Genomic DNA, 22,971 nt, shown 5'->3' with positions numbered 1-22,971 from the left:
TGTGTTTTTTACGTTTTTTTCATTTCTAATCTCACAGCATTGTGGTCAGAAAAAATGCTTGATATGATTTCAATTTTCTTAAATTTACTGAGGCTTGATTTGTGACCCAAGATGTGATCTATCCTGGAGAATGTTCCATGTGCACTTGAGAAGAAAGTGTATTCTGCCACTTTTGGGTGGAATGTCCTATAAATATCAATTAAATCTGTCTGCTCTATTGTGTCATTTAAAGCTTGTGTATCCATTTTAATTTTCTGTCTGGATGATCTGTCCATTGGTGGAAGTGAGGTGTTAAAGTCCCCCACTATTATTGTGTCACTGTCAATTTCCTCTTTTAAAGCTGTTAGCAGTTGCCTTATGTATTGAGGTGCTCCTATGTTGGGTGCATATATATTTATAATTGTTAAATCTTCTTCTTGGATTGATCCCTTGATCATTATGTAGTGTCCTTCCTTGTCTCTTGTAACATTCTTTATTTTAAAGTCTATTTTATCTGATATGAGTATTGCTACTCCAGCTTTTTTTGATTTCCATTTGCATGGAATATCTTTTTCCATCTCCTCACTTTCAGTCTGTATGTGTCCCTAGGTCTGAAGTGGGTCTCTTGTAGACAGCATATATATGGGTCCTGTTTTTGTATCCATTCAGCAACCCTGTGTCTTTTGGTTGGAGCATTTAATCCATTCAGGCCTCAACAAATTTTTAAGTGTGCAACACATTATTGTTGACTATAGGTATAATGTTGTACATCAGATCTCCGGAACCTACTCAACTTGCTTAACTGAAACTTTCTGCCTGTTGATTAACTCTCCATTTCCTCCTCCCCTTAGTCCCTGGCAACCACAGTTCCCCTCATTAATTCTATGAATTTGACATAATTGGTATCATGTACTATTTGTCTTTCTGTGACTGACTTATTTCCCTTAACATAATGTCCTCAAGTTTCATCCATGTTGTTGCATATTGCAAAGTATGCTTTTTTAAGGCTAAATAATATTCCATTGTATGTAGAAGCCACATTTTCTTTATCCATTCATTTTTCAACATTTAGTTTATTTCCACATATTGACTATTGTGAATAATGCTACAATGAACATGGGAGTGCTAATATTTCTTCAAGATCCTGATTTTAACTATCTTGGATAAATATCCAGAAGTGGGATTGCTGGGTCATGTGGTAGTTCTATATTAAATTTTTGAGGAATCTCCATACTGTTTTCCATAGAGGTTGTGGCCAACTCATCTTCAAGAAGGATGCCAAAAATATATAATGGGGAAAAATGAGACTCTTAAATAAATTGTATTAAGAAAACTAGGTACCCACATGCAAAAGAATGAAATTGAACCCTTATCTTACATCATACACAAAAATCAACTCAAAGTGAATTAAAGACTTAAATGTAAGACCTGAAACGTTAAACTTCTAGAAGAAAACACAGAGGAAAAGCTTCACAATGGTGGCCTTGGAAATGACTACATTGATATGACTCCAAAAGTTCTGGCAGCACAAACAAAAATAAACAAGTGAAACTACCTCAAACCAAAAAGCTTTTGCAGAGCAAACAATCAACAGCATGAAAAGGCAACATACAGAAAAGGAGAAAATGTTTGCAAACAATATAATAAGTGATTAATATCCAAAATATACAAGGAACTCATATAACTCAATAGCAAAAAAGAAAAAAAGGAAACACCCACACAAACAAAAAAACAAAAACAAAAAACCTAATAAAATTCCTTAAAATGGGCTAAGGACTTGAATGGACATTTCTCCAAAGAAGACATACAAATGGCCAACAGATATATGAAAAAATGCTCAACACTACTAATCATCAGGAGATACAAATCAAAACCACAATGAGATATCACCTCACATCTGTCATGATGGCTATTATCAAAAAAGAAAAAAAAATGAAGGACAATAAGTGTAGACAAGAGTGTGGAGAAATTGGAACCCTTGAACCCTGTGGGTACAATATTTTTTTTAAATAACAAAACTTGGAAAAATTTCTATCAATAAGAGAGTACTATAAACTGTGGCATATTCCTGCTATGAAATACTATGCAATAGCTTAAAAGTATGAGTTAGAGCCACATGTAATTGCATGGTTAGATGTCCATGACATGGTTTTTAGGTGAACAAGCAGGTTTCAAGATTTATATGAAGCACACTATATACTTTTATGGATATATACACACATTCACATACATTTATATGTACATAAAAGATCTAGAAAGTTAAACACCATGCTGATAACAAACTTTAATCTAGTGCACACTGTAGTGCTCGGATAGGGTGGTATGTGAGGATAGAGCAAGGAACCTTAGAAGGCAAATGCTGATAATAGTAGTTCCCTCAGAGATCATAGTGTTTGGCAGGGGAGATTGGAAATGGTGATCAAAGGGAAACTCTAGCCTTATTTGCGATGTTTTGATTTTAACAAAGAAAATATGTTCCCTGTTAATGTCATTCACATTGGTTTCTCTGACAAAAAAAAAATTCCTGGGGGCAGTCTATCAGAATCTCGAGGGTGCTTTCCAACCAACCATGCATATCCCACAGGTTCAAGGTATTGGGTGAACCTGTCTTATATTTTGAGAATCACTTGCAGTATTGAGAGATATTATTGATTAGTATATCTTGCAGATAAATAGAGAAGCAAAAGAAAAGAAGTTTGAGAGTTGCTACTTATACCTTTCATTTTTTAGAACACCTGCCCCTTAGTACATACCTACAAATGCATAATCATCAAGTCTTACAATAAGCCTGAAAGGAGAGATTACCACCTGCCTTTACAAAGCAGGAAAGTGAGTCCCTAAGTCACTTCACCCACAGCCTAGGCAGACTTACCTGGTCTGGCTGCTGGTTCCCACTCATCATGCTGAATTACAGTTCTGTCTGTCTTTCAAGCCAGACTGTGAGTCATTTAAGGTTAGGGGTCTTGCTTCTCTCTACATCAAAATCAGATTAATGCTAACTTGCCTGGGTCACAAAACTAGAGACAGAGTTAAAACCCTTCCAGTTCCTCTGACTCCACGGCCAGTGTTACTTCACCCACAGCCCAATAGTTTCCAAGGAATGTCAATGACTATGTAGCTCAGAGAGTATATGTCCTGTGTAATGAAAACCCCACTTCCGCTTCACAGTCAAAATCTCCTGTCCTAGCCAAGCTGGATGAACACTCCACACTGACTCCAAAGGAGCCACGACTCAGGACCTCCCAGATCCGATGGGAGATGGTTGACTCTCCATCTCAAGACCGCCCACACCAGGATCTAGACAGGCTATGGGTCAAAGCCATCGCAAAAACCAGGAAGTAAATGGAAGGTTAGGCAGATGGGAGTGTGACAGCCACAGCCAGGAATTATCAGGAATTTTTTTAAAAGAACCTCCAAAGCACACGCCCTACTACAGTGTCTGTTTTTTTACTATAGGACTGATAAATGGTAGATAGAGAGAGAGAGAGAGAGAGATAATAGACACATGATAGATAGAGAGGTGGACAGATGATATAGACTTAAATATAAAAAGAAACACTTTTATAAGTGTTGCTATAATAGTTAACTGCATTTATTTGGAAAAACAGCCCCATCATTCACCCTCGGTGATAAGGAAAGTAAGCAAAGCAGGCAACCCTTCGGATTTCTTGCCTTAACAAAACGGAAAGTTTGAGTTCTTTGTTTCTCCCAAGCCCCTTTGAAGTGACTGTAACTTACAGATAGTAGAGCTCTCATTTTTCCCCCAGGTCTGATTATTAGTAAAAACCACCTCTTTCTCTGAAGCAGTGCTAGAGGTATATCCCACTTTAAGAAACATCTGAACTTGCCAAGCTCATAAATCATGAAATGTTTATCCACATTACAGAATAATTCTTTGAACAAGCCTTCAGTGCTGGGTACCTTTGAATAACAAGTTTCCACACAATACATTTAAAATAACATTCGGTATAATGTTCCATCTACTCACCAAACTCATAAATCACTGAGGGAATTATTACAAAATAATTCTTCACTTCACAAAGGGATCCACGACTGGGTTCCTCTGACAGCAAATCCTTCCAGTAATTCAGAATATGATTCAGTATACCTAAATCCAGTTTGTACTCAACTTTTCAGGAGTACAGTTTCTATACAAAGCAGGGCACATCTGACTGGGCAGACGGTCCTTTTCCCCAGACAATCCATCTTTCCAGGTCCGAAAGCTAGAGACAATCTGAGGTGCCCACCTCTTGGTCAAAGAATAAAAAGTCTCCGATTTTCCTGAGGGATCTTCACGCTGAGCCCGTGAAAGGGGCCAAATAGGAAGCATCTGCCCTTCTGGAAAATCAGCCGTGGGCTGCAGCCAGGCTGCCTCCACCTAAACTCGGACAGATCTTCCTACAGGAAGGGGTAGGGCCCTGGAAAGGCTGCAGTGGGAAGGGAAATGAGATAAAGGGACTTGGGTCGAACTGGAGCCGATCCGAGATGCGGTGTGTGCACAACTGTGTGTGGTACTTGTGCTTGTGTGTGTGTTGAAGGACCTGGTGGGGAGAAGAGAAGCCACGTGATTTACAGCTGTAGATTTTCATTCAGAGGCCATTCAGGGCATTCGAGGCTTGTTTTCCTCTCTGCTGAGTCATTTTTCATTTCAGATTCAACAAATAGAAAGAGCAATCTTTGGAGTATTTAATACTCAGCAAACAAATATGCAGAAATGAGCTTGGTTTTGGCAGAAGATGAGCCACACACACACACACACACACACACACACACACACACACACACACCATCGCTGTACCAAACACCCTCATGTTTTATCTTGATTCCCAAGGATTTGTTGATGTCTTTCTCATTCCCAGCTTTCCTCTGGGAGTCCCAATCTCTTGCTTCTCAAAATGTAGCTGCTCAGTGCTGAGCCAAAGGCCCAGACTGGCCCAATCTGTAAGTGTTTAAGCACAAAGGATGACCCAAGGTGACCTTCACTGCTCAGAGGAGGATGCAACAGCAAGCTCTGCTCCTGCCTTTGTTAGAAGAGCACTTTGCTTTCCTCACTCTCTTCACCTTCTTTGGAGGCAACTAGAGTTTGCCAAAGCAGTGGAGGGTTGGGGGGGAACAGCCAGACAGCTATCTCATCCTCTCACTCGCCATCCAGGAAGAGCAGAGGACGCTGAAAGAAATCACTGTCACAGAAGACACTCCCCCTGCCGGGGGCAGGATGGACCACAAAACATCCACGGTGTGGCATCATCTGCCTGTTATCCTTTCTATCGTATAAGCACTAGTGATGTCAAATCTAATGCCGTCATGAGATTAGTGGGAGGAGAAAGGAGAGTAAATACAAAGTGAAGGCAGGGCATTTTCCAAACACAAAAGGGTCCGTTAGAAGCTCAGTATCCCTGGGCCTGCTAAGACCTTGGGCAGCTCATTTAACCTCACTGAGCTCTAGCAGACCCGGGCTCTTCATGGGGTTATTTCACTCCCACCCCTGACTTCCACTATCCCACACTTGGGCACCTGTCCCACCCAGCCCCTCTCATTTTCTTTCTGCATCCCACCCTCTACCCCAGGCCCCTCAGGAGCACTGATGCATGTGCTGGTGATCAGAGGGCCGCCTGCACCACTACTGAGCACACTGACGTCAGCAGGAGGGCCTACGGTTGGAGGGTTTTGGAGGTTATGATATGAAGACGTTAGTCCTCAAAAGTATAGGCCCACCGCCACGAAAGCTTGAAGGTATCTGAGTGCCCATCTTTCTCAGTCCTCTGTGGTTAAAGGTGAGGAAGGTAGGGCAGCCCCCAAAGCAGACAGGCCTCCACAAGGTCAACAGCCGGTCAGAGGCAGGGCCAGGCCTCTGGTCACCCAGGTTAGCACTGGTTCTCTGGTGCCACCGCCTCTCCCTGGCCCAACCTCCTGTTTTTCTTTCCTTAAACTCTGAGCTCACACACCTTCTTTAGGCCCTGTCCATCTCAGTAACTGATTTCTTTAAACCAGAGTGAAGTTATTTGGAAAACCTCTGTGATGGTTTTCAAATTTGTCCACAAATTCTCTGACACTCTCCCATGGAGAGCTAGGATCTAATTTCCTTTCTCTTGAATACGAGCTCGACTGAGTGACTCGCTTCTAACAAAATGAATACAGTGCAAGTGATGGCTGTGAAACTCCAGAGCTAGGTCCCAGAAGGTGATACACATCCACTGGGCTCTCTCCCTCTCTCTCTCTCTCTTAGACTTGCCCTGGAAACCCACTGCCATGTGGCGAGGGAAGCCAGGCCATGTGGAGAAGCCATGTGTAGGTCTTCTGGCCAATACCGTTGCTGAGATCCCTGCAGACAGCAGAAGAAACTCTCACACTTGTGAGTGAAGAAGGCTCTCTGGTGACTCTGGTCCCAGCCACCATCTGTGGCAACCACAGGAGAGACCCCGGGCAAGACAGCCTAGCTGAGGCCAGTCACCTCAGAAACATGAGCAATGATAACAATAACATGATTGTTGTGTGTTAAGCCACTAAGTTGTGAGGTGATTTATTACCCGGCAAGAAATAACTGGAGAAACCTCCTTGGGTAAGTAAGGCACAGCCTCCTTGCAAATATAAGTGTTGGGTTTTGAACACTGCCAAGTTTTTACTTATCACCAATCTGTCCATTGCCTCAAAGCCTAGAATGAAAACTTAGGCCACACAGTAAAGGGGTCAGATGGAAACAATGGTAAGCAAGAGACACAGCTCTCTCATTAAACCCAGAAGTGAGTTGAAAGACTAACCGTCTGCACGTACGAGATGCCTTTCCCTTGAGGGCTTGGCAGTGAACCCCGAAGCAGCAACTTACTCACTGGATCCCCCCTTCCTATTGCACCTGGGCCCCTACCCCAGAGGTAGGACTAGCTCTTCAGGTAGCCCTTCTCAGCCACCACGGCCATAGCCAGACTTGTCGGGTTTGAATCCTGTCTCCTCCTGCACCCAGTATGTAGACCTGGCCACACACACCCCTGAACCTTGGTGTTTCTGTTTCCTCACCTGTAAAATGAGAGCAATAATGGCACCTGCTCCTGTAGAATGTCATGAGGATAGAAAGAGTTATTACACAGGAAGTACTTAGAACAATGCCCGGCTCACAATTGTTCACGTATATTTGTATTTCTATTTTATTTTTACTGTGCCTAGGCCTTGTCTCCTCAATACATTTGCAAGTTAGGGGCAAAAAGCATGTCTCCCCCATCCGTCTCCTTATATCTGTATCAGCTGACACCTACACAGTGGATGCCAGTTGCTTGGCAGGTCATTTCAATGGTAATAAAACAGGCAAGAACAACAGTACAAACTCCTCGCCTTTGACAAGCGCACTAAACCTTGCTGGGTACATCCTGAGTGATGCTGCCTCTGGAGAAAGTGACTTGACCTTTTATGGACAGTCATTCAGAGGTCACGAAAGACTCATGCACTTAACTATGAGCCAGCACAGCAGAAACCAGCCTGGGGCTGAGGAGAGAAGGGTGGTGGCCACGTCTTGGGGGACAGTGATGTGATCACACTGCTAGATCGAGTGCTGTTCTGCTCCCGCGTGAGAGAGCACACACGCCCCCAAGACCTTCCAATCCAGCCGCCCAAAGCCGCGAGGGCCAAGAACTTGTTCCAGTCATGCTGTTTCCACCAGGCCTGCCCTATTCTTGTGCTCCGTGGCCGTGCTGGCCTCTTAAGAACACGTGACTCTAGCAGGCTTCTTACTAATTTGCACAGGCCCAATCAACATGGGCTTGAAGCACCTCTGGGACAGGAATAAATTCAATCTCATCCAGCCATAGGAAACCCTCCTGAACCTCAGAAGAGATCTGGTGTGATGCCAGTGAACACTGCTTCCAGTTCCCTGCAGGAGGAACTCCAGGGAGACACTTGGATCCCAGACACCAGCCAGCATCTACCCTTTCAGCAAAGAAACCTAGGTGTCTTTCCCTTAACATATTCAGAGACTCCTGTATATGAGGGTTAACGCCAGTGCTCTCGCCACGAAGAGAAGGGAGACCCCTCACCTTCTCTGCAACGATCAGCTGAACGAGGAAGCAAGGATTTCACCTTTTAGGCCTTTGCAGCCATATTCTGTAGTGAACATTTTCAGCAATGATACAGGTCAAGCACTTCTAAAACAGCCAGAAACGAATAAACCTCTGGGTTGAAAGGCACTTTGCTTTCCTTTTTTGGCTGGGCACAACATTAATTCTTTTTAACTTTTTATTTTATATTGGAGTATAGTTGATTAACAATGTTGTGTTAGTTTCAGGTGTATGACAAAGTGATTCAGTAATACGTATACATGTATCTATTCTTTTTCAAATTCTTTACCCAATTAGGTTGTCACGGAACATTGAGCAGAGTTCCCTGTGCTATACAGTAGGTCCTGGTTGGTTGTCCATTTTAAATAGAGCAGTGTATACATGTCAATCCCAAACCCCCTAACCATCCCTCCCCACACCTTCCCCCACCACCAGTAACCATAAGTTCGCAGCAACATGGATGGACCTAGAGATTGTCATACCGAGTTAAGTAAGTCAGACAGAGAAAGAGAAATATGTATGATAATGCTTATATGTGGAATCTTAAAAAAAAAGGACACTTTTCTATAGATCTGGAAAGTACGAAATATGGGTAAAAGTAGAAAATGGTGTCACAATTAAAATTAAATGAGATGATGTATATAAAGGACTTAAAGCACTGGTGCCTGGGAGATAGTAAGTACTTATTAAGATTTAGTATGCTAACACATATACATATGGGATCTAAAAAAAAATGGTTATGAACCTAGGGGCAGGATAGGAATAAAGATGCAGACAGACATAGAGAATGGACTTGAGGACACGGGCGGGGGAAGGGTAAGCTGGGACGAAGTGAGAGAGTGGCATGGACTTATATACACTAACAAACGTAAAACAGATAGCTAGTGGGAAGCAGCCGCATAGTACAGGGAGATCAGCTCAGTGCTTTGTGACCACCTAGAGGGGTGGGATAAGGAGGGTGGGAGGGAGACGCAAGAGGGAAGAGATATGGGGATATACGCATATGTATAGCTGATTCACTCTGTTATAAAGCAGAAACTAACACACATTGTCAAGCAATTATACTCCAACAAAGATGTTAAAAAAAAAAAGATTTAGCCATTAGTAGTGGTATTATGAATAGAATGGTGTACAGGAAGAAAAAACGATCAGTAGTCAAGGTGACACATATATATTGGGCATCTATTGTGAGCCCAGGATAGGTTGGGTCACCTGGAGGTAATACAACAAAAAAGCATCAGGAGATTTACATGGCTGGCACACGTGAACATTTGGAAAAACAAAGGTAGCAGGCACGCAAGTTCATGGCAGGCCATGGCTGCAGGGATGGTGTGACAGAGGAGGAGATGTACAAGTGGACGTGGACAAATAGATTTTAGGAAAGACCAAGAAGGAAAAATACAAAATAAGGAATCATGAAAAAGTGCCAACGTTTGAATGGTCTGGCCAATGAAAGAGGCAAAGGCTCACGAAGACCTTCAAGGATGGGAGAGAAAAAGAGAAAGAGGAATTCAGAGCTGACCAGCTTATTTGCCATCACTACCAGGCTCTGACACCTTGTAGACCCTCTCAGGGACTTGGAAGGTCTTTTAAGACTCAAAAGTCTTAGGAAAAACAAGCAGGGCAAGGACATGGAGCGGTAGTGATAAATTTAATCTTCTCATTTTGCTCTGAGTTTAGGAGTAGCAGAGCAAAGTGGAAGACGGGGTATTATGCAACTATTGGCATGGGGACATATAGACACTAAGAGTGAAGGCTCATGGGCCCCAAGACCTTGGACAAATACAGCTCAGGAGCTCCTGCCCAAATCCCAGAGCCTGAAAACTTCATTCAGCAGTTGGGTTAGGACCAAGTGTCTGGGATTCCTTTCCTGGATGCTACCGTTTTCTTCAAGCAAGTCACTCTCTCTGCACCTGCAGCTCCTGCAATCCTTGCCCAAATAATAATGTCACTGATGAAGAGAAGTTCAGCCTCCAGCCATTTCTATTTCATGCTTCCTTCACGTTGCTAGCTGGACATTCCCTTCTGTGTTACTTTCACTGGCAGCCTCTGAACCAAGAGGTGCGGAAAATATAAGTTTACTTAAGGCTATGAAACATCTGCAGACTTCATCTGACTTCAGGAAGTTTCCCTTTGCATGACCAGGGCCTGGTACTTACTCTTGATGTGTAAAGAGCCTCCTCTCTCCAACCTGCCAGGCCTAACCCTCTCCAATTCGTAGCCCAGCTCAAAGACCCTACATTGCCAGGGCCAAGTGGGAGACCAAAAGCCTGCCCGATCCTGGCCTCAAAGCTCCCCCAGTCTCGGTCTCAGAATGTTCTAGTCAACTCCACCTCTCCTGAAGAAAGACTCACACCTACCAGCTCTTTGAATAAGACCTCATGGCTTCTGAGTTGCCCCTTTTCACCAAGTAGATCCATGCTTTCCTTCAAACTCTTGTTCTGAACACCTGTCTGACTTGCCCCATCCCACCTTTGGGCTCAGATGATTGGCTTGGAGATATAAATAGATATGAATGTAACATTTGTTAGTTGCAATATTTCTCTGCATGCTCCCTCCCTAGCTAGACTGTGTAAGCTCCTGCAGGGAGGGACCTTTTCATGCCTTCTTTGAATTTCCGGTGCAGAGTCTAGAGATAATCAGTGAATGTGTTGGGCAGATGAATGGATGACCAGAGGGGTCCTTAGAATCCAGGAGTGGCAATTGCCCATCCATCTCACTGCTAACAGCTGAGATATGGCGTGTGCCGGCTTTTTCAACTAGTCTCTTACCTCCTCTCTGGCACTTCTTCCAGGTCATAACGGAGTCTCCTCTCTCGACTCCATCACATCTATACTCTGTAACTTAGCAGACACCATACAGTGACTTACACTGCTTCCTAGTTGTGCTTGTATATGTCTGTGAAAATCTTGTCTCCACAGTAAAACTGTGAGCTCCTGAAGGGCAAGAATATTTCTCATCTCTCAGTGCTTATGAGAGTAATAATAAATATTTCTGGAGCACGTATTATATACCAGGCAATATGAATTTTCTCGTTTGGCCCTCGTAACAACTCTCTGAGGTTTTTATTATTTTTATCCTCATTTTGCAGATGAGAAGATGATGGAGACACAGAGTGTCGATAATTTGCCCAAGATCACACAAGTAGCAAATGCAACAGCTTTCAATATGTGGTTACCTATGGATGGTTGATGAGGTTTAGGGGCTGGGTGCTGCCACATTCTCCCCACCCAGTCCCGTTTAATTGGACATTCTCTTCGGGCACAAAGGTATGCTCAGCTCTCCTCTACTTGCGAGATTTCTATCACATTGCCAGCAAGTGAGTCTGTCTTCAGGAGGCAGTCCCTACCTGCCTCCACCTCTTTTTTAAATTAAAGTAGAGTTGATTTACAATTTGTGTTAGTTTCTGGTGTACAACAAAGTGGTTCAGATACACACACACACACACACACACATATATATGTATATGTATATATTCTTTTTCATATTCCTTTCCATTATGGTTTATTACAGGATATTAAATATAGTTCCCTGTGCTATACAGTAGGACCTTGTTGGTTATCTATTTTATATACAGTAGTGTGTATCTGCTAATCCTATACTCCTGATTTATCCCCCCATCTCCTTTCCCCTTTGGTAACCGTAAGTTCGTTTTCTATGTCTGTGAGTCTGTTTCTGTTTTGTAAATAAGTTCATTTGTATCATATTTCAGATTCCACATATAAGTGATATCATATGATATTCGTCTTTCTCTGACGGACTTCACTTAGGATGATAACCTCTAGGTCCGTCCATGTAGCTGCAAATGGCATTATTTCATTCCTTTTTATGGCTGAGTAATAGTCCGTTGTATACATGTACCACATCTTCGTTATCCACGCATCTGTAGATGAACATTTAGGTTGCTTCCAGGTCTTGGATATTGTAAACAGTGCTGCTATGAACACTGGGGTGCATGCATCTCTTCTAAGTAGAATTTTCTCCAGATATATGCCCAGGAGTGGGATTGCAGGATCCAATGCACCTGCCTCTAACTTGTGCTCCTTGCTTCTCATTGGCTGACCTGGAGCCTCTCAGGTACCGGACCTCAGAGCTGCGTTTGGCGTCATAGCACTGGGACAGCTCAGTGTTCACACCTGCCCCTTCCACTCACACACACAGGCAGTTCAGTGTAGTAGAAAGGTCTGGGCAGGGGCAGATGCTTCTGTGACTCTCGAAGCTTAGACCATTGGAAGGGTCCATTTGATTAAGAAATATAATATAAAATTACAAATACAAAATTAAGTTCAGGGCCTCAAACGGATCTTGAACTAATGAGGAGGGCAGAAGCAGAAGCTGCACCCACTATCAGCAAACCCACCTCAGGACCCGAGCTCTAGTCCCAGCTCTGCCACTAACCACGCTACTGCCTGAGCAATCTCTTTCCCCGAACGGGCTCAGCTCCCTCCTGGTTCAAATGAGGGGGCTGGGATGAGTGAGAATGGGGGAGCTCTGCGGCCCCTGTCAGCCCTGGTGCTTGAACTCTAGCAGCCGTGGCTCCAAGCACTTTCCCAGGCTCTTCACAGCAACATCGCAGAACCGCCCCTGGTCCAGGAGGGATGCTGCTTGTCCCTCCAGCCCAGGCACATACTGTATTACAGTAATGAGAGCTTAGGTTGCTTTAAATATCACAAAACAAAAACAACGGGCAGCCCGGGTTCATCATCATTCCCTGCCCAGACCACAGAGGAGAGTGCCGCCAGACCGAGGCCAGAGCAGAGATGGTGAGGGGAGCCCACACACCCCTTTCAGGAATCCATTGGCTCATGTCTAGAACGAAAATCACCAACGACGGCAGGGGCTGTGAAGAGCCAGTGGGAGGGAGAGCCCGCAAGGTCACTCTGGGACACAGAGGCCCTGGCTGGAGTGAGGGTGGAGATCAGGGTTCTGGATCCACCAGAGATGAGCTGGTGCCAGGCCTGAGGCTGCAGGAACCGCGGTCTCTCACCTCTAGGAGAGCCAGAGGAGTCCAGCCAAAGGTCTCCACAGAAAGGAGGCTGATCTCCCCCACAGGGCCCTGGGAGGCATCCGCTGAGCAGAACACCAAGCATTCATCAGAAGGGAAGGAGCTGTGGCGACATGGAAAGGACTTTCTCCCTCGGGGCTTCCCCAAAGCCAAAGGGCAAATACTCAAGGGAAGCCGGCAGACCCTACAAGGCCCACTCCCTGAAGCAAGAACTAAGCTGTTCAGCTCACCATAAAGAGTCCCTAGTCAACCCACATTCTATAAAATGGTCCGTGACCGATCAGAGGCCCCATCAGATAGTTGTTTGATGTTGGCATGTGTCAAATTATGGTGAAGGACATGCACACAAGCAATCCTCCACAGAGACAGGAAAAAAGGCTCACGCACATACTCTGCAAACCTGGCTCCCCTGCCGCTTACAGCTCTCAGGCTGTGTGACTCCACTGCTCCAAGGCTGTCCCTGGTGGTTAGGGAACATGGCGCTTAGGACAGATGGGGCTTAGGGCCAGGGAGGTGCCCTTTCTACACCATGCCAACCCCATGCCCTGAACCCTCTAATACGTGGTGCTTCCACCAGAGAAGGAAGTGAAGAGGAGAGCTGCCAGTGATTTGTGCTTGACAGCAAACACACGTGGGCACCTCTTTTCTAAGCTTTAGGATCTTTTCAGGCTGAGGTTTCTCAATAACTATGTCAGTCAGACATTTTCAAAGGGAAGCGGAAGGTCTGAAGTTAAATGAAGGATTGAGCTCCTTTTGCCAGGACCTCACTCAGCAGTAACTACAGGAATGTGCACCGAGCAACGCATCCAACGGCGGGTGGTGTCACCAATCCGTGGGGATCCCAGCATGCCCACAGAGGATAGAACTAGGCCTGGGAAAGACGGAGACTCGGCAGAAGGCCGGTGCTGGGTGGAGGGAAAGAAGCTACTGCAAAATCCATGAAACAGGGAAACCAGAACCTGGAATAGATGGTTCCTAGCACACGGCCTAACCGGCACTTGAATTTATGTTCCACAAAAGCAGAGAGAGCATCTACCTTGATCACTGCTGACTCCCCAACACCTAACACACTGCCTGCCATGGAGCAGGTGCTCAGGAATTAATGTATAGTAGGTGCCCAATAAACTCTTTTTCCCTTTTTTATATTCTTAATCTCTTCCGGCTCAGGAACTTAAGCTGACTGTGGGTTTGTGGTCTGTTTGCCACTCATGGCTGGAACTAAATAGATAACGCTGTTCTGGGGCACACCTGTTTCTCGCTTTCCATCTGGCCTCCCTTCCTTCCTCATACTCACCACCCTTCCAACAAGAACAACATACTAGTAAGCCCTCTATTACCTTCCCTTCTCTGAGCTCCTCATTGATCTTGATATATTCTCTCTTGGACTGGAAGTTAATTTTTTTTTCATACGATGCAGTCTTGTCTCTATTTTTATCCCATTTGTATAGTGCCAACTATATTCCTCTCATTATAAACTCACTGAGATCAGGGACTAAGTTACACATGCTTTGTAGGCACCATGGCACCCAGCCTGATGCTTTATCTATCTCTGAACAAACTCACAGTCTCTCTCTCCCAAGATACAACTTCCCTAGTTATACTTAATTCCTCATTATTCAATATGGTCTATTCCCCCTTAAACATCTTCCCAACTTTCAAAAGGAGAAAAAAAAGACTTTAACCATTTGTTAACCAGCTTTTATTGAGAACTTACCGTATATCAGGCAATGTGCTAGGTGGCAAAAGGGAAAAGATGAACACACACACACACACACACATACACGTGCACACAATAGAGGTCAGAAATATCACAGTTTAAGCCTCCTTCTCTACTAAAGTCAAAAGAGTTAGCTAGCTAAGTGGTCTAGCAGAAACAGTATCTGACCATTTGCTCAACTAATGATGTAACCTTGGATGAACCAAATATTCTCCCTGAGATTCTGTCTCTTAATCCGCAAAACAAAGGGAAGGACTGCCAAGGACATGCCCTCTCTCATATTCTGTTCCTTCTTCACAATGAGCAGTACCAAAGTTTACGTGATTACATTCTGTGGTAGAAAGTAAAACTGCTATAGCTATTGAGAGGAAAATGAGAGCCATGAGGTTGAAATAGTTTGGAGGTAAAATTTCAACTACCCATAGAAGCAACTACTGTTAAGCCCACATCAACAAACTGCATACCCAGAGACTTTAGTAGTGATAGACACTCAACAAATCATCTATACTGAGTCACACACATGAATCTAGTTGGGTAGACAACATCCAAGCAAAATGAGAGTGAATATAAGACTTTACATTGTTCTTGGTCTTTCTGAACTCATGAGCTGTAAATATAATCTGGTTTTACAGCTGGAAGAGAAAGAAAAGACACTAAAGATATCTCTTTTTTCTGCAGATTATGAAGAACTTAAAAATTTTCAAAGGACAATGGAGGAAATAATCCAAGAAGGAAGGCAGAGTGACAATAACTGCAAAGGAGCAAAGATAAGAAAAATGATTCAGTACTCGATGCACAATAATGCCTGTGTGATAAGAATGCTGAGAAGAAAAATAAGACAAAGAGGATCAAGAGAAGAACTCAAAACTGTACAACTGGAACTAATAAGAAGAATGAGACTTTCCTCAGACAGGGTGTATTAGACTTTGTGGAAGTCCAAGGAAGCAGAACTTCCAGGATCCACGGGTTCAAGGAGTTTAATACACAATGAGTGGGAAGAGGGGACAGGTTATTTCTCTACAAAGCAAACAAAAGGATTCACTGAAGGAGACTTTGGAATGTTCCAACTGGAAAAAAAAGAAGACTCCATTGGGAGTTAATGGTCTTCATACACATGATACACTGTCCTGAAGTAGAAGGATCCAGGCTATACAACAGACATTCAGAATCATAACTAAGGAAGTTTCAGAGAGGAAGACTTTGACCAAAACTAAAGGGGAACATCCTAAAAATTAGAATCATCCGAAATTGGGGTGTATTTCTTTGTGAGGATATGAGCTCCTCATTATTGGAAGTGTTCATTCAAGTGAAGGCTGAATAATCATCTTATTTAGGAGACTGTAGGAAAGAGTCCTTCTCTGTGCAGGCAATTGTGCTAGCTAACTTCGAAAAGCCCTTCCAATTTATTTTTTATAAATTTATTTATTTTTGGTTGCATTGGGTCTTTGTTGCTGTGCACAGGCTTTCTCTAGTTGAGGCGAGCGGGGGCTACTCTTCATTGTGGTGCGCGGGCTTCTCGTTGTGGTTGCTTCTATTGTTGCAGAGCACGGGCTCTAGGTGCGTGCGGGCTTCAGGGGTTGTGGCACGTGGGCTCTAGAGCGCAGACTCAGTAGTTGTGGCGCACGGGCTTAGTTGCTCCACGGCATGTGGGATCTTCCCAGACCAGGGCTCGAACCAATGTCCCCTGAATTGGCAGGCAGATTCTTAACCACTGTGCCACAATGGAATCCCTCCCTTCCAGTTATAGACTGTTTCTGAGAGGTACCCAGGCGTTGAAAGAACAACTTATTTATGCTGATACAGATTGGAAGTCTCACATAATGATAACTTCCGGCCCAAGAGTCACATGGCCTGTAGACATATGGAGTCTCTCACATGCTCACACCACATACACATGCACACATCAGAGCTGGTCATTGTCACTTTTCTTGTTATGCATATACCATCTGGTCCAGACTCTGTGGCAAAAGTGGCATGACAAGACTTTAGTGGCGTAACAAGACTACTCTCTACTACGGCCAAATTGTTTACAGCAACTTTGAGCTTCAGTCAGAAGTGGATCTGGAGGGCAAAACTGATCACTCTTCCAAGAAAATATGGTCAACCTATTTCATGCCACTTAATCGTTGTAAAGAATAATTAGATTTATTGTAGTCAGTCATAAAATCCTAGTTATTCAAGTGTTTTAATTTGTAAGTATACATGGGTAAATTATCTTTGTTTTTGAGTTCCCCCTCTCATGTCCTGATCCCCCTAAGTCCTGAATTATTTATCAGGGTCTTGAATACCATTGAAATGTAAGCCAACACTGCTCAGGGTTTCTCTTATTTCATTTCACCACAACATATGTAGAAGACAGAATATGGGAAGGTAAATACTGGTTTAATTACACAGAGTATAGTTTCCTTTTCTGTCTCTACACAGTAGCTATAAGCCATTTGAGGGCATGGACTCTGTCCTGTTCCTCACAGTGCCCTGTAAGAAATTAATGTCTCTGAGTAACACCTCAGAGCTGCATCATCTCAAGAATATCTCTTCCAATGGCTTGTCATGGTCCCAAATCCCAATGTTAGAGTCCTGGAGTGCCATTGCTTCTAAAATTTTGGTTAGAATGTACATTTAAACATGTTTAGTAAAAGAATGACCCAACTCAAGCATGCTCATGCTTCTATGCAAATAACTTCCTCTTGTGTAGAGATTTGCATGTACCAAAGGATCCCAATGCTGAAATCATATGATAAAAATTCTGAAAGCTCAATACCATCCTTACAATCCTGGAGTCTCAGAGTCTCAGGCTGCCCAGAACAAAATATTCACCTGGGTGTAAATCTTCAATCTAGCACTCAAATGAGATTCATGATGTCCTTGACCTAGCTCCCTGAAAAGAGGTGTAGCACACACAGGGATCTAGGTCATGGCTGTAGGGTCCACGATAGCCCAATAGGCAGAGCACTCACAAAGTCCCAAGCCTGGGTAGAGGATCCAGGGCTGAGAGGAAGGAGCACATTTGCCCAAAGTGGCAGAAGATAGTGTTCCCAGTGGAAGCCAGGGTATTGCTACTGAATGAACATCAAGTGAAGGGTGAGCTAAGGCTGAAAAGAAGACAGCAAATCCTAAGGTTTGGATCCTACACTATTGCAAGCAAGAAACATAGTGAGAGATAGGCTCACAGTAAAGTTACGGTCACTGCCAATGTGCTGGATGCCCCCTCTGTGTGGTCCATGACAGTTTAAAGGAGCTCTCTCATGAACTGACTTATGGTTACCAGGGGGAAGGGAAGGGGGAAAGGTATAGTTGGGGAGTTTGGGATTGACATGTACACACTGCTCTATTTAAAATGGATAACCAACAAGGACCTACTGTATAGCACAGGGAACTCTGCTCAATATTATGTAACAACCTAAATGGGAAAAGAATTTGAAAAAGAATAGACACATGTATATGTATAACTGAATCACTCTGATGTACACCTGAAACTAACACAACATTGTTAATCAACTATACTCCAATATAAAACAAAAAGTTTAAAAAAAAAAGCTACAAGGATATATTATACAACACAGGAAATATAGCCAATATCTTATAATAACTAGATATGAAATATAACCTTTAAAAATCGTGATGTTGTACACCTGAAACTTATATAATATTGTACTATACCTCAATAAAATAATAATAATAAATAAAAGATTATTAAAAGGTAGGAGAAAAAAATAAAGAAGCTCTCTCATGAGTAACAATCCCTGTTTGAAAATGCCTATGATTGTACTCAGGGCATGTGTGGGACATCACTTTCCTGACTAACTGAATCACATACCAACTAACATAACAGGCCAAGGTGAGAATGGGAGCTAATCAGGAAGAAGAGATCTTTCTGAGTATTATCTAAACTCTTTGCAAACCCAAAACTCTTGGTATTGATGTTTAAGAATTTTAGTATAGAACTTTTGCTCTTATTCTTATATCCGTGGTGTCATGAAACTAAAACTGGGTTTTCACTTGCATAAAATTGATGGCATTTGTAGAAATATTGAGCGATTCTTAGAGAAAGGAAGTAAAAACAAACTTAAGAGAAGTTGAACACGTTGAAGATACTCTACATTTGGCTTTTATTTTCTCATGCTCTAAATGAATCACACACAAAATAGAGAATGACATCCTGTATCCAGCCACCAGCCTGACAGTTTGTAGGAACCAGATCACACAACCACATTCAGCCTCCAACAACTGTTCTCCAACAACACCCCATACTCTTCAAAGCCAACGTCCATAAAAGTAACCAACCCCAAGTTAGAGCAACTACGACAGTCAGTTGTTCACAGAAATTGCATTTGCAGCGCAGGACAGGGTAAACATTTTTCAAACAACTGACATCAGGGAAGTGTCCAAAATTAATGCAGAATTGAAACGATGGGATGTAAATGGATGTGAGTGGAACCAACATAGATCTTATGAAGGCAATCATTAAATCGTTATGGCCTAGCAAGGCCTGCATTTAGAATTATAACACTAATGAGACAAGTTTCAATTCAATTCAGCAAACATTTTTTTTACACGGCATTGACAAATGCAAATGCCTCTAGTTAGTTCTCAAAATCTCCTTGCCCTCTGCCCATGTTCCCAGGCATCATGGTGCACTGATGTAAGTTAGCAGTCTATGCTGGCCTTCTTCATTCCCTGCCAAGGGAGCATCCTGTTGCAGATACTTCTGGTTAAATAAGGATATGGAGAGCCTCAGAAAATACACTCACAGCACCCCCAAAGCCCCCAGAGGATTACATATTAAAAGCTCCTCGCCCTGTGAATCAAACAGAGCAATTTCAGGCTTGGGAGAACCTACTAATCTCTCCTCCTTTTCCTCTGAAAACCCAGGACAGGCCTTTAGGAATAAAGCATATTCTTTAGGAGCCCATGACTGATGGGAGAAGCCCTCCAAAGCTAGCAATGGGAACAGTTAGGGAGGAGCCCTCTGAACAGGCTCCTTGGACGCCCTTATAGTTCAAGAGGACAGCTGTGTGTTGCAAGGTGCCTACGAGCTTCCCAGCGGTCAGCCTCTGCTGGTGGGCACATTCCTCACCATGACCCTCTCCGGCCCTGAAGATGCGTAAGCTGTACCTACACAGCAGGAGGCAGGGGAGAGTTGGGAGGAGAATAACCCGACCCCAATCATTGGGCTGGACCTCAACCCGGCTTGAGATAAGTACTATTCTTCCTTCTCCCCTGAAAAACAATCACCACGGCACATCCAGAGTGAAAATACAGGAGATGGAAGGGTAAATTAAAACATCCTCGTGCTGGGCAGGCCTAAAGGGGCAGCAGGATTAAACACCTTAAATGAGTCAGAGACCGTGCCTCCCCTGATGTGGTGGGTTTTTTTTTTTTAATTGAAATATAGTTGATTTACAATATTGTGTTAGTTTAGGTGTACAACAAAGTGATTCAGTAATATATACTTTTTTCAGATTATTTTCCATTATAGGTTATTAGAAGATATTGAATATAGTTCCCTGTACTTTTTCAGATTATTTTCCATTATAGGTTATTACAAGATAGTGAATATACATAGTTCCCTGGGCTTTGAACAGCCTCAAGCGTGCACACAGCAAGGGGCTGATTCCCTCTGTAAGCAGAGCATCTACCTGGACAGCTTCTGAGAACTGAATCCCTGGACTGCTCTGCTTGGACACGGTACCCCACAGAGCTTTGCCATTTGTCTGACCTCTCCCCCTTCTCAACTCTCCCACCTTCTGGGTTTTCCCCTCAGTCAGCTGTCTCAGTGTTCAGTTTCCTTTAACAAGGTGTCCTGAGAAGACAGTTCTAAGGCACATGGACAAGAAGATAAATGACAAACATCCGTCACCAACAAATTCCTCGATTTTGTTCTCGGTCTCAGAGAAGATTTGTTTAATTGGCACTTGCTAGCATTCCAGTCAGTAAGTCTAGACCCTCAGGGCTGGAAATGGAGAACCCTAGACCGCCTACTGCTGTAACCCCTCCTTCAACAGTCATAACAAGCAGCACAGCTCCGTGGGTGAGCCGCAGGCCCTGGAACCAGATCGCCTGGCTTAAAATCTCTACTCTGATCTTGACTAGCTGTGTGATTTTAAGTAAGTTATGTAATGCTTCGGCCTCAGTTTCCTCATCTAAAACATGGGATACTAACAGCAGAACTTCCTAAAAGGACCGCCGTGATCTAATACTTAGAACAGTGCTTGGCTTCAAATCGTAGCTATTATTATTATTACAACTGGAGATGTTTAAACGACTGGAGCATGTCTCATCTCATAGTAAATCTATTTTGACTATCCCTAGTACATGGCTAGGGCTCACCCATATAATAATAAATAATCATGACATTACAACCCCTTGGCAGCAAAAACAAACATACCAAAAACAAATGAAAAGCTCCGCCTCCTTTGCCCTAACAAAAAGCCGTCCAGGTTAGCATGCAAAGTTGCCAGATTCATTCTCTCCCTGGAATATATTCCTCCAAGTATGTCTAATGCTACATTAGTTATAAAGTAACTGGGATACTTCAGCTTTCAGCAAATGATTATGTGAGATTCTGCAGTTTCAATTTCTTCTTGTCAGGGGGTCTCACGACCTGGGTTCTCTGACCTTCCCAGGAGACCACTTTGTCTCCGATAGCTGAGCTGCTCTGTGCACTCCTGGAAGACAGTCCTTGGTTCTTCTTAAAAACAGTCTCGGGCTTCCCTGGTGGAGCAGTGGTTGAGAGGCCGCCTGCCGATGCAGGGGACACGGGTTCGTGCCCCGGTCCGGGAGGATCCCACATGCCGCGGAGCAGCTGGGCCCGTGAGCCATGGCCGCTGAGCCTGCGCGTCCGGAGCCTGTGCTCCGCAACGGGAGAGGCCACAACAGTGAGAGGCCCGCGTACCGCAAAAAAAAAACAACAGTCTCTAATTTCATCTTGTCTAAGAAACACACCCTTCAACCAATAAACTTAATCCATGAATTCTATGAAGTTCAAAAAAACAAATTAGCAGAGAAAGAGTTGCTTATAAATGTGTTATTAATTCTCTTCTGTGCTTTCGCCCTAAGATGATGCTCAGATGCCTGAGTCCCCACCAATCTTACCTTCACCTCCACCCAGAGGGGTGATGGGGGATTCAGCAAGATGAGGAGTGGAGGCACAAGGAGAGGGCTCTGGGTTGGCCTCTGATGGAAACCTCAGCAGGGAAATGGAGATTCTAGGCAGCTAAGTACAGGGACGCAAGGTCCAGAAATCCAGAAGTGAATTCTGGAGCTTGAAGCGGAGGATTAGCCCAGTTAAATAAGCGGGGGCTTTCTGTCAGAGGAAAACTAGTGGCTGGGCAGAGGACAGAGCAGGGAAGAAGGCTGCGAAGCACATGGCCTACCTCTGATTTCAGCAGGAAGAGCTGGGCAAGCTGCAAGGGTGTGAGTGGGGAGGAGAGGGAAGGGGCCTCTCTTAATAAGGTGGCGGTTTGGGCCCCAACCAGGAGGGCGTAGCTGTCAGTTTCATTTTGGGCTGGGGATGGGTGAGTTGCTTGTCCAGCAATCACTCCCATCAAATGTGCATCCAATCAGTGTCATTTTTCAAACCCTCACCCTACTTTGGCCAAGGAGGCAGGGATGAAAGCCAGGGGCTCAGGCTGAAACAGGCGGGAGCCTGGAGCTCTGTGGCAGGCTCTGGCCCTGGAGCTCACGAAATATGACACCTAGAGAGGGGAACTGCAGGAAAAGAGTCACAGCCAAACAAACACACCCTCAGCCAGCGCTCTGAGCCCAGAGGCCAGAGAGGGGGCCGCTGGCCCTTCGGGGAAAGATGGCCAGCCGTTCTCTCTCTTTCTCTCCAGGATCAATGTTCCCCCAAAGAGGAGCAACTCATTTTTGCTCAAAGAGTATACTCACCTGCCCCACCCACAACTTAGAGATCTTCTTTTACGAATCCTTGCTTGGTGAAGTTTTTTTAGTGTTTTTTGGTGAAAAAAGATGATGCTTCAGTGTCTTCTGTAGTTCGGATGCCCACATTTGCGTGGAGTTTGCTATTGCTTCTCTCCTACGCTTTAACCAGAACAGGAGCGTCATGGGTGGATTATGCCATGGTTAATCCACAGCAATAGATAACCTAAAGTCAGATGCATTTTGCTTTAGAAGGAGTAGATGGTTTGTCTTTTGATACGGGAGGCAATAGAGCCTAGTGTTTAGGACCCTTGCACGTTTCAAGCCAGAGAGAATGGGTTCATAGC

At 44.0% G+C, this 22,971-nt stretch overlaps 1 protein-coding gene across 3 annotated transcripts in view; it reads right to left on the bottom strand.

Moving 5' to 3' along the window:
* The window catches only part of DDR2 (discoidin domain receptor tyrosine kinase 2), a 162,055-nt gene that overhangs the window by 72,231 nt on the left and 66,853 nt on the right, over positions 1–22,971 (bottom strand). Inside the window, exon 1 of one of the 3 annotated variants that reach the window (XM_027099196.1) lies at positions 3,968–4,299. The exons of the other annotated variants lie outside the window; for them this stretch is intronic. Coding sequence (XP_026954997.1) covers positions 3,968–3,976 — 9 coding nt within the window. The 5' untranslated portion in view covers positions 3,977–4,299. Of the gene's footprint in view, positions 1–3,967; positions 4,300–22,971 lie in introns of those variants that run through there. 3 annotated transcript variants of the gene reach the window in all.

This window comes from Aethalodelphis obliquidens, unplaced genomic scaffold, assembly GCF_003676395.1.
Source record: "Aethalodelphis obliquidens isolate GAN/ISIS:26980383/991018 unplaced genomic scaffold, ASM367639v1 scaffold130, whole genome shotgun sequence".
Taxonomy (NCBI): Eukaryota; Metazoa; Chordata; class Mammalia; order Artiodactyla; family Delphinidae; genus Aethalodelphis; species Aethalodelphis obliquidens.
The sequence above is the reverse complement of the archived record's forward strand: the minus strand, read 5'-3'. Positions and strand labels throughout refer to the sequence as shown.